The sequence below is a fragment of the Myxocyprinus asiaticus genome, chromosome 39 (assembly GCF_019703515.2).
Source record: "Myxocyprinus asiaticus isolate MX2 ecotype Aquarium Trade chromosome 39, UBuf_Myxa_2, whole genome shotgun sequence".
Classification (NCBI taxonomy): domain Eukaryota; kingdom Metazoa; phylum Chordata; class Actinopteri; order Cypriniformes; family Catostomidae; genus Myxocyprinus; species Myxocyprinus asiaticus.
In genome coordinates, this window is record NC_059382.1 from 13,830,374 (window position 1) to 13,842,844 (window position 12,471).

General features: G+C 39.7%; 1 protein-coding gene across 3 annotated transcripts; it reads left to right on the forward strand.

Moving 5' to 3' along the window:
• The first annotated feature begins 433 nt into the window (after positions 1-433).
• On the forward strand, positions 434-8,736 carry LOC127429787 (XIAP-associated factor 1-like). 3 transcript variants are annotated; one of them, XM_051678989.1, is made up of 8 exons: positions 434-483; positions 3,250-3,385; positions 3,542-3,598; positions 3,766-3,994; positions 7,556-7,623; positions 7,751-7,969; positions 8,141-8,215; positions 8,311-8,735. In XM_051678989.1, the coding sequence occupies exons 1-7, from the start codon at positions 449-451 to the stop codon at positions 8,180-8,182; spliced, it is 786 nt and encodes a 261-aa protein (XP_051534949.1). In that variant the 5' UTR covers positions 434-448; the 3' UTR covers positions 8,183-8,215; positions 8,311-8,735. The 3 variants fall into 3 exon arrangements, with proteins under 3 accessions (XP_051534949.1, XP_051534950.1, XP_051534948.1); XM_051678990.1 differs by lacking the exon at positions 7,556-7,623 and adding an exon at positions 7,458-7,495 and having other exon boundaries at positions 8,141-8,736; XM_051678988.1 differs by having other exon boundaries at positions 8,141-8,734.
• The last annotated feature ends 3,735 nt before the right edge of the window (positions 8,737-12,471 follow it).

Consider the following 12,471-nt stretch of genomic DNA (forward strand, 5'->3'; position numbering starts at 1 on the left):
ACTATGGAAGTTATGATTATTGTTTCTAAACGTGTTTATGTTACTATTTTTTCAATCCTACATTGATGAATCTTTACACTGATGTAGGTTAAACATGGTAATGAGAAGTCATCCATGGTGGATACTATGGTTCAACTACTGTATTGCCTTAGGTTACTATGCAAGACTAGAGCCGAGATAAGTAGGCATATTTATAAGAAATAAAACATGCAATGCATCTTAAAACTGACAAGTGAAGTAATTGACTATTTTTGACCACAAAACAAATCAATATGTTGTATTTATAAATTGCAGTAGAGGTTTAGTAATAGCTGTATTGGAGCAGAGACAATTAGATTGACTGAAGTCACCTGTTACGGTTTCGGTTCCACTTTCTGTTCGGAGTAAGTGGGATCCTCTGCTCAACAGAGTCAAGCCAGTCATCTCACTTCGCATAGCTGGTGTAACTATGGAGGCACGAGAAGTGGTTTTATGTACCCACTGGTGAGTGTTTTTACGACGCACCTTAATTAATAACTTGCAAAAATACGGAAGACATCTATTGACGCGTCTTTGTAAATGTACATGTAAACAAATGACTGTTCAACGTCACGAGATTACTTCAATATTCATGACACCGTCTGCCATAGCAAAAACAATGAACTGAAAACATAACGTATTCTACTTATTTACTCACAAATTATGGTTATATCTTTATTGTGTCTTGCATAAGTAAAAGCGCTGTAAACACGTGAACTGAAAGTGAATCTTTGAGAGCCAGGCTTAGGCTACAGGGGTCAGCTTTGGCTTGGCAAAATTGTTCTTTATTTTGAACAGCTCCGAATGTCTCATTTTTAATTTAAACGATGAGAAGAAGCAAACATTTCCCTTTCTTTGGTCGTTTGCTGTGTCATGGGTTTTTTAACAGCATTGATAAGAAGTGTTTAATCTCTGTGACACACCAGTGGCACCAAACGGAATTGCAAAAATAACCTTTTGATTCCAGAAGTAGGTGTGATAGCGCCTTTCGATTTCGGTAATAGCAACTATTGGTTTATAGTTGACTCTGCATATAAAGCTGGGATACCAGAAAGAATTTTAACATAGGACCAAAAAAAAAAAAAAAAAAAAAATCATCATTATTTATTCATCCTCATGTTGTTCCAAACCTGTTTGTCTTTCTTCCTCTTGACAGCCTCAGTTAAGCCAAGTGCATACTACATGATTGCAGACAGCACCTTGTGGCTTGCAGTCTTGTTTTCAAATGTGTGGGTGCACACACTACAGGACAAATCACAGACAAAGTGTATCAACTACACGACCATTCGTCACGGACTGATGCCCTGTGTACACCTGGTATTAAAGAATATTCAGGGTTCAATACAAGTTAAGCTCAATCGACAGCATCTGTGTTGATTACCATAAAAAACATTTCCAACTCGTCCCTCCTTTTCTTTAAAAAAAGCAAAAATCTGGGTTATAGTGTGGCACAATGGATGTGAATATGGGCCAATTTTTGAACATTAAAATACTTTTATAAGTATAGCCGCAAGACAAAAACAATATGTGTGTTAACATGATTTTAGTGTGATAAAATCACTTACTAACCTATTCTGTGTAAAGTTATAGCCAATTTTACAACTTCGTTACCATGACGATGTAATGGGGAAAAAAAATACTGTAAAAGTGATTATTTAAACAACTTTACAGCTCAAATAAAACATGAGTTTTAACAGATTAATTAATGTTAGTTCTTCCATAAAATTATGAGCTTCACATTTCTGCCTTTAAACCCTCCAAAAATTGGCCACATTCACTTCCATTGTAAGTGCCTCACTGTAACTTTTTTTATATAATTTTTTTATTTATTTTATTTAAAGAAAAGGAGGGACAAGTCGAAATTAATTTTTGTGGTAATCAACATTATGGCACAAATGCTGCAGATTGAGCTTAACTTTTACTGAACCTGGAATATTCCTTTAAGATGCGTTTTGGGTGATCTGATCACAAGTGAACAAGCAAGACAAATCACTGTTACTCCTGGTCGTCTCTTCTGACCACTTGTTTATGCATTTTGAGGGGAGAGTCTCTGATTTCATGAGGACATTCTGTACATAAATCATTACGTTTATGTATTACTGAATTATAATTAAGCACAAAAAAATAAAAGAAAAACAAAGCGCTAAAAACCCATGCACAGTTTCTGATTATTATAAGCGAATATGACGTTTAGAGCATATACGTGCTTCTCATATCTGTGTCCCTGCGTGTTAGTATCAGACACACGGAAGAATTTCGCTATGTTCTTGTGCATGTACGCTTTGAAAACAATTTTGATCGTACTGTTATTTCCCTTTAAATCCGCACGTAACTGGCAAAGTTTAAACTTGTTTTATTAGGTGGCGCTCCGCTGTGGTGGCACTACGAGCCCAATGTCTGAATGTGTTTGAAGTGGACAAATCTTAAAACAGTTTGGATTCTGTTACAGCTGTCTTTAGCATCGTCCCGTTTCAAACAGATTGCCCAAAATGCATCTTAAAATTACGATAACGAAATTCATTCACCAAGTCGCGCAGTTTATTCGTGATAACATGTCAAGAAACGTGATTTCCAAAGCTTATTTCCAAAGGAAAAAATAAACAGCTGAAAATAATAAAGACAGCGGGTAGGGAGATGTGGGTGATGGTTTATTTTATTTTCAAATTATAATTTGTCTCCTACTTCCCAATACCTAGCTCTCCTCTTGCGCGCTCTCTGTATTTCATTGGCTGTGTCTAATTGTCAGCCTAGTCTCTCGCTCGTCAGGACAGTGCACACACCTGACGACAAGACGTCTAGATATCAAGCTGGTTTGAAATCTGTCTTGGCGTCTGCAACTTTTCGGGGCTTGCCGCAGAAGTGCGCACACTAAACGACCATTCGTCGTGAGATCTGAGACTTCTTGTCACCGACTTAAAACATCAAAGGAGGCGAGCCTGAGTCATGTAGTGTGCAATAGGCTTTACCATTTACTTTCATTGTATGGAAAAAATGATGCAGTGAAATTTAATGGTGACTGAGGCTGTCGTTCTGTCATTCTGTCGTTTTCTTGCATGTTCCATGGTAGAAAGTAATACGGGATTGGAATGACATGAGGGTGAGTAAATAACAGAATTATCCCTTTAATTTACCTAGTTATTTACCTGCAAGTACAACTAAAAACAGTTTATGTGTAATGGGGTCACAGATTTTCCATTCAGTCTCTGTAAACTGTTTTTAATGTTTTCACAGCAATAAAGAAGTGGCGAAGGCCAACTTTGACCTACATGAACCACACTGTAAGAGGTTTCTGTGTCTCTGCCCTGACTGTGATGAGTCTGTCCCTCGAGATCAGTTAGAGGAGCATAAAGCCCAACAGCATGCACAGGTTACAACTACATTTGTTCTACTTTTTACAGACTTAGACATGTGTCCAAAAAATTATGTAATAATTTTCTCCTGAATGTTTTCACCTTATTCATCATAGTAATCTCCTACCTCCTAAAAACCATGTCTGTGGTCTCATTTTCTTCATGTCTCACAGGTCAAATGTGGGAAGTGCAATAAAAAGATGGAAAGAAGGCAGCTGTTGGACCACGAGGTGAATGCTCAATTTCACACCTACTGTATACAGTATAAAACTTTACACACTTTAAGAAATAAGTTCTCTCTTCTAGGAAAAAACTTGACAGTATTTCAACATTTCATGTCTAAGATTGCTCTGTCTCTGTTTTTTCACTTCTACGTTTGTTGTCCTGCCACTTTCAGACAGATGAGTGCTCAGAGAGGCCACAGATCTGTGAGTTCTGTCAGCTAGAGCTTCCTCTGAGCAGTCTAATGGAGCACAGCTTGTCCTGTGGGAGTCGCACAGAGCTCTGCTCTGATTGTGGCCGCTACGTCAAACTGAAAGACCAGCTCCATCACGCTCAGATCTGCGGTTCTACCCCTCCAACACTGAAGAGCCCTAGTCCAGAAAAAGATGCATTTGGCACAGATGGTCAGTCACTGATGCAATCAGTTTTAAACATATATAGGTCTTACTAACTTTCTACATACATGTATTTTTGAAAGGTGTCCAGTCTTTATAACAGGACAAAACAAAATTAATTTTAAAGTAGTTTACCCCAAAATGAATATTCATTCACTCACCCTCATGTTGTTCCAAACCCATTTTTCTTTCTTCCATAGAACAAAAAAAATTACATATTTAGAAAAATCTACATGTAGGTCTATTCCATGTGACAGTTATATACACTATAGCTATATTATAAGTCAGGGCTACTCAATTTTGGAAAGCTCAGGGGCCACAAAGCAGGATCTGTGTAGCCTCGAAGGCCACACTCTTAATTTTTATAGTTTTATATATATATATATATCTTTGTTAAGCTATTCAAACGGGTTTGACAGATTCACGCTGATGATTGACTCTCAATTAGCTGAGATCACGCAGACTTGATTGACAGACCGCGTGTGAGCACAGCTGTTTCTGTGAATGTGCGCGCAGGCTGACCGCCACTCCCATGAAACATCAGTTGTGCTCAGATATTCTTTGTTGTTTATTTAGTTTGTTACATCCTTTTATAGTTTATTTCCCTCTCTAACTGTGCTGTGCTTCAGCAATACAGAGAGCAACTGTAAATTCTCTGGAAAATGCACATTTGCCAGGCTATTAATAAATCTGTTTTTAATGATGAAATTATAATGCGGGCCGCATGCGGCCCGTGAACTGCGTGTTGAGTAGCACTGTTCTAAGTCTTTTGAAGCCACACAATAGGTTTCTGTAAGGAACAGATCGAAATTTAAGCCAATAATTTACTAATGATGTTATTTTCCAGTGAATTGTCCACTGCGATCAAATTATTGAGTCAGTAGGTTGAACTGAAAAGCCGAATCATTGAACAAATCATTCTTTTTGTTCTGTTCTTTTACAATGAGTAAGGTTGATCCGGATACCGGTACTGAATGATATCATTTACTCACCCTCATGCCATCCCACATGTGTATGACATTTTTTCTTCTGCAGAACACAAATTAAGATTTTTATGAGGACATTTCAGCTCTGTAAGTCCATAAAATGCAAGTGAATGGTGACCAGAACTCTGAAGGTCCAAATATCACAAAGGCAGCATAGAAGTAATCCACGTGACTCCAGTGGTTTAATCAATATCTTCTAAAGTGATCCAATTGGTTTTGGGTGAGAACAAACTAAAATATAACTTTTTTTTTTTTTTTCACTGTACATCTTGCATTTGCAGTCTCTAGGCACGATCATGATTTCAAGCTTGATTACACATCCTAGTCCTCAACGCATGCGGAGAGCGCTAGATGGCGCTATAGGAAGTGTAATCAAGCTTGAAATCACGATCACCAAGCAGACTGCTGTCAAAATTTATAGTGAAAAGGGATTGGATCACTTCAGAAGACATTGATTAACCTTTTCATGAGTAGGGTCTAAATTCCCCTGCAGAGCCCCCCCACCAGAGTGAGTTATTTCCGCACGTGACTGCACAGCCGGTAGAGGGGGGTAGAGTGTAGATGAGTATTATTTTTATTATTATTAAGTCAAAACAAATTAAAAAAAAAAGCTGTGAACTATTATCATGGTAATTTGGTAACATGTTTGTTACATAAAATAAACATATTATGTGCTTGAAAAGACTCTTTGAGTAGCTATTTGTGTGATGAATGACAGTCGCTACTAATGTAAACAAACATGGCAGCACGCTTAAGGAAGATCGCGTTTGATGTGTTGACTGTGCGTATAAGAGCTGTAAACGTTTTATTGTGGTACTTTTATGATGAATTGGATGTATGTATATTAAATAAACTTATTCTGTGCTTCAAAAGACTGTATGAGTAACTGTTTGAGCGAATATAAATTACAGACGCTTGACCAGCGCGGCTCTGGATGTCAGCACGAAAGCCAATTTGTATCTGGGAGCTTGTAACAAAACTTGCTGTTGCAAAAACACCAAAGTCCTTATAACAAGTCAGTCCACTGTCGGCCATCTTTGGAATGCTCCCGGGAGGCTATTTCCAGTCATGCCAGTGCAGCTCCTATCTACATTCTGTGGACTGATGAGTCGAATGTGGAACTGTTTGGAAGACAGGGGTCCTGTTACATCTGGCATAAATCAAACACAGAATTCCACAAAAAGAACATCATACCTATGGTCAAGTATGGTGGTGGTAGTGTGATAGTGTGGGAATGCTTCGCTGCTTCAGGGCCAGGGCGACTTGCAATAATTGAGGGAAACATGAATTCTGCTCTCTACCAGATAATCCTAAAGGAGAATGTCCGGTCATCAGTGCTTGAGTTGAAGCTCAAGTGCAACTGAATTATGCAGCAAGACAATGATCCAAAGCATAGGAGTAAGTCCACCTCTGAATGGCTCAAAAGAAGCAAAAGTAAAGTTTTGGAGTGGCCTAGTCAAAGTCCTGACTTGAACCCGATTGAGATGCTGTGGCAGGACTTTAAATGGGCAGTTCATGCTCGAAAACCCTCCAGTGTGGCTTAAGTAAAGCAATTCTGCAAAGAAGTTTGGGTCAAAATTCCACCACAGCGTTGTGAAAGACTGATATCCAGATATCGGAAGCAATCGATTGCAGTTGTTGCTGCTAAAGGTGGCACAACCAGCTATTAAGTTTAACGGGGCAGTTTGTTTTTCACATGGGTGATAGGTGTTGGATAACTTTTTTTGCTTCAATAAAAAAGTTTGAAAACTGTATTTTGTGTTTACTCAGGTTGCCTTTGTTGTATCTCGTTTGAAGATCAAAAACAATTTAGTATGAGAAAACACAAAAACAGAAGAAATCAGGATGGGTGCAAATACTTTTTCACAACACTGTATATTGTAGCCTACATTTATATAACATTATGTATAAATATGCATACTTTGCAAGTTTGTAATTTTGTTTTATTTTAGTTCATGGTGCTTTAATATACTTTTTAATAGTTCACTTTCTACCAAATTACACACGTTTGTTGCCCGGCTCTTTGCACAGTGTGACAATAAATGTGTGAAAGAAAAGGATGCAATTTCTTTTTGCTATTCGTTCTCAAACATAGCAGATGCTGCAGACTCTACTTTGAAAAATATTCAAAATGTATTCAAAAGCTTCAGGCTGATTGGCTGTGAAACTGGGGCATGACAGTGAAGCTTTGAGAAAAGTCAAAGGCAGTTGTTAAGTGTGACATCTTCCCTCAGTTTTTAATCTGTAAGTGGTACAGGCTCACTGACTAGGAGGGCAAGATCAGTGAAAACAGTCACTAAGTGTTACAACCCCACAGATATAGAGTTGTTTTGAGTCTAGTGTGGATCTTAAAAGGATAGATTATCAGTGAACAACAACTCAAATTTCGATCTGTTACTCCCACAAAGCTATGATGTAACATGAATATTGGAATATAGAGATTGCTGTAAAGATATCTGAAAATATTTTTCTTTTTTGTTCCACAGACAAAAAGAGTGAACAATTGCAGAATTTTCATCTTGGGGTAAACTATTCCTTGAATGCTAATTGTAAAATACTGATCTATTATATCTACTATCTCTAGAGGATTCCATCAAGCAGTGTTGGAAATGTTTGAAATACATTCCTACTGATGGTCTGGATGAGCATGTGGTAAATAAAGGTTTAAGTTAAACAAAAAGAATATATATATATATATATATATATATATATATATTTTATGTAACTATTAAAATCTTTCATAACACCTCAAAATATTGTTTTATTACTTTTTAACTAGCTGGCTTGCAAGCACTCCCCACAATATGTAAGAAACAAGGATGTTGACGATGAAGACCCCAGCCCTGGACAAGTCAGTGCTGCAGGCAATGCAGATTTCTCCTTTTCAGCACTTCAGAAGGCGAAGAGAGACAGAAACATTGAGAGGGACCTAGATAGGATAAGCACTTGTCCACTTTGTCATCTGGCACTTCCTATAAAGACGCTTGAATGGCATGAGGTACTAGTCACTGTTCACTACATGATTTAGTGATCAACAGTACTTTTGCTCTTTACATTGGTTGAGGTGCCAGCGACACAGTGATCTCCCCAAATACTACATTGAAAGAAATTAATGATGTACATTTAGGCCTCTATAGTTAACCATTGTTTTGTTTTTGTGTTTTTGAAGAAAAAATGTGAGCTACATAAACATCTGGGCCTGCCACAATGATGACTGGTGCAAGCAACGTGTCTACATGTGCAAGTACGCAAAGAATATTTTATGCAATAATGTAACTTTCTTATGCGATCAAAACCATATACATATTTGCCAATAAATAGTTTTTCATGATTTTACAGGGTTGCTGGTAACAACACTGGTAACAAAAGCAAACCAAAAATAATGGGATGACATCATCACAAACTATTATTTAAACATAGAATATTAAAAAGTATAGAATCTAATTAAAATTAAAGTTTACATAGTTTCCAGTTAATATGTATTTTCTAATTTTATATTTGATAAATTGCAACCAGAAGTGACCTATTGGGTCCAGTGTGAAATACTACAGATTCTTTTAAATATTGAGTTACACAGCATGCTTTACTATCAAACTTACTACAGTGAATATTTACCAGTTTTTTCATGATTTCATTCATTTTTGAGGTTGTCATCAAGCGATACTTTTTAAGTGTTCTCTGCATGTTAAATCTGGACAAATGTCAGTTGTGATTTCACTGTACAGCAAAAATAAATAAATAAAAGATACAAATGTTTGTTTGTAATCCATAATAGTTTGTAGATGTTTTCTTTCTCTCTCTGCCACTATCACATATCTTTGTATGAAATATATTCAGAGGATCCAGCAGAGCTCTCTCAGATGAGAAGTAAAAATAAGGAAGGGAATGGCTGAGAAGACTGAGGACTACTAGGTGGCAGAATTTTACTTACCATTTTTATTCATATCAAATCAAATCAAATCACTTTTATTGTCACAACCTTATACACAAGTGCAGTAATGTGTGAAATTCTTGGGTGCAGTTCCAAGCAACATAGTAGTCGTGACAGTGATGAGACATATACCAATTTACAATAAACATCAGATTTACACAACAGAGTTTAAAATCTAATATACACATAATTACAACACAATATACAAATAATAACATACAATGTACAGTATACAATACACACAATATAGAATACACATTATACAATAAAAATAGTATATATAGTATATATATAAAATATACAGTAGGTTGTATTGTACTGTATTGACAATCAGGCTGTCGGTTGATAGTAAGTTGCCAGTGCGTTGTTAAGAGAGAATATTATTTATGACAGTCCGGTGTGAGATAATAAGAGTAATAAAGTGCAGTGCTGATGTATTTGATCGTGAGAGATCAAGAGTTCAAAAGTCTGATTGCTTGGGGAAGAAGCTGTCATGAAGTCAGCTGGTGCGGGTCCTGATGCTGCGATACCGCCTGCCTGATGGTAGCAGTGAGAGCAGCCCATGGCTCGGGTGGCTGGAGTCTCTGATGATCTTCTGAGCTTTTTTCACACACCGCCTGGTATATATGTCCTGGAGGGAGGGAAGCTCACCTCCGATGATGTGTCTGGCAGTTCGCACCACCCTTTGCAGGGCTTTGTGGTTGTGGGCTGTGCTATTGCCGTAACAGGTGGAGATGCAGCCAGTCAGGATGCTTTCTACAGTGCAGGTGTAGAACCGTGTGAGGATGTGGCAGTTCATTCCAACTTCCTCAGCCGTCTCAGGAAGAAGAGGCGCTGATGAGCCTTCTTCACAACGGCCTCAGTGTGGACGGACCATGTGAGTTCCTCAGTGATGTGGACACCCAGGAACTTGAAGCTGCTGACTTTCTCCACCGGTGCTCCATTGATGGTGATGGGGCTGTGTTCTCTTTCTCTTCTTCTGAAATCCACCACAAGCTCCTTTGTCTTGCTGACATTGAGGGAGAGGTTGTGCTCCTGAGACCAGTGTGTCAGAGTGTGCACAGAGTGTGTAGGCTGTTTCATCATTGTCAGTGATCAGACCTACCACCGTCATATCATCAGCAAACTTAATGATGGCATTGGAGCTGTGTGTTGCCACACAGTCATGTGTGTACAGAGAATACAGGAGTGGGCTGAGAACACAGCCCTGTGGGGCTCCAGTGTTGAGGGTCAGTGATGAGGAGATGTTGCTGCCCATTCTAACCACTTGGCATCTACTTGACAGGAAGTCCAGGATCCAGCTGCACAGCGAGCTGTTTAAGCCCAGAGCCCGGAGTTTTTCATCAAGCTTGGAGGGCACTATGGTGTTGAATGCTGAGCTGTAGTCTACAAACAACATTCTCACATAAGTGTTCTTTTTTTCCAACTGGGAAAGTGCAGTGTGTATTGTGGATGCAATGGCATCATCAGTGGTGCGGTTGTTGCGGTAAGCAAACTGCAATGGGTCCAGTGATGGAGGCAGCACAGAGCAGATGTAATCTCTGATTAGTCTCTCAAAGCATTTGCTGATGATGGGGGTCAGAGCAACAAGACGGCAGTTATTTAAGCAAGTGATTTTGGATTGCTTTGGAACAGGCACATTGGTGGATGTTTTAAAACATGTAGGACTACAGACAAAGAGAGGGAAATGTTGAAAATATCCGTAAAAACACCAGCCAGTTGGTTTGCACAAGCTCTGATGATGAGGCCCGGAATGCCGTCTGGACCCGCGGCTTTGCGAATATTCACCCATTGGAAGGATCAGGTTACATCCGATACAGAGACGGAGAGTGAACTAACCTCTGTAGCTTCGGCCGCGAGAGCTCTTTCCGCAAGGGCGGTGTTATTTCCCTCGAAACATGCATAAAAAGTATTTTGCTCATCCGGGAGAGAAGCAGCGGTGTTCACGGCAGAGTTTTTATTCCCTTTAAAGTTTGTGATGATGTTAATTCCCTGCCACATGCTTCTAGAGTTGGTGGTGTTAAACTGTCCTTCAATCTTGTCCCTGTACTGGCGTTTTGCTGTTCTGATTTTTCGGAGGGCATAACTGGCTTGTTTATGCTCCTCCGCGTTCCCGGAATTAAAAGCGGAGGTCCGTGCATCAAGTGCCGCGCGTTATCGCTATTAATCCAAGGTTTCTGGTTCGGATAGATCCGTATTGTTTTGGTCGGAATGACGTCCTCTACGCACTTTCTGATGAAACACGTTACGCTATCAGCGTAAAACTTGATGTCGTCATCAGAGGCGGACCGGAACATCTCCCAGTCTGCGTGATCAAAACAGTCTTGTAGCGTAGAGTCTGATTGGTCCGACCAACACTGGATCGTTCTGAGGGTGGGTGCTTCCTGTTTCAGTTTCTGCCTGTAAGCGGGCAGAAGCAGAATGGAAGAGTGGTCCGATTTGCCAAATGGTGGGCGGGGGAGGGATTTGTAGCCATCCCGGAAGGGAGAGTAGCAATGGTCCAAAACCTGGTCCCCTCGTGTGTTAAAACTAATGTGTTGGTGGTATTTTGGTGCGACTGATTTGAGATTGGCTTTGTTAAAGTCCCCGGTCACAATGAACGTGGCCTCGGGGTGCGCGGTTTCCTGCTTGCTTATAATCCCGTACAGTTCCTTGAGTGCCCGGTCTGTGTCGGCTTGTGGCGGGATGTACACAGCAGTGATAATGACCGCTGTGAATTCCCTTGGTAGCCAGAATGGTCAACACAGAAGCATGAGAAATTCCAGATCAGGAGAGCAGAAAGACTTGATAGAATGTACGTTCCTCTGATCACACCAGGATTTGTTGATCATAAAACATACACCACCACCTCTGCTTTTAGCTGAGATGTCTTTCGCTCTGTCCGCTTGGTGCACGGAGAACCCCGCGGGTTCAATGGCTGAGCCTGGAATCTCCGCAGATTTTCCAAGTTTCTGTAAGGCAGATAATGCAGCAGTCCCTCATCTCATTGGAAAGAGATCCGCGCTCTCAGCTCGCAGAGCTTGTTATCCAGAGACTGAACATTTGCCAGTAGAATACTGGGTTGCGGGGGTCGATTTGCATGACGTCTTACTCTGATGAGAACGCCGGCTCTGTTTCCACTTTTCATTTGGCGTTTCCGCGGCCGGGCAGCCCAGACAAATTGCAGAACCAATGTCCAAAAGTGTTTGTCTGTCGTAGACAATAAGGCAGACAACATCCAAGACAAAAAACATAAGAATTGTAAACAAAACAAACAAAAAACTACAATGTTGTGTCGGAGCTCGCAACGCAGCAGCCATACTCGGCGCCATCTTGAGTCCAATCGTATAGAGTGGGACACATTCAAGAAAAATGTTCGTTGTTCCATTCTTGCTAAATCTGTTGCTGTGACAAGAATGGTTTGACAAACAATCTACATATTAATTCTGCTTGAGTTTAATGAATAAGGCTCAACATTTTATGTGGCATTCCTACTGCCCTTCAAAATCAAAATGGAGTAACCACACAATACACTGAAATGGAGAAAAATGGCTTCAAAGCTTTTTGATCATCCAGCCAAATGTGGATTA

Coding starts and splice junctions, on each gene's coding strand:
- LOC127429787 (XM_051678989.1), top strand. CDS start 449: ATGGAGGCACGAGAAGTGGTTTTATGTACCCACTG. Junction 3,386..3,541: donor AAGCCCAACAGCATGCACAG/GTTACAACTACA, acceptor CATGTCTCACAG/GTCAAATGTGGGAAGTGCAA. Junction 7,970..8,140: donor AGACGCTTGAATGGCATGAG/GTACTAGTCACT, acceptor GTGTTTTTGAAG/AAAAAATGTGAGCTACATAA.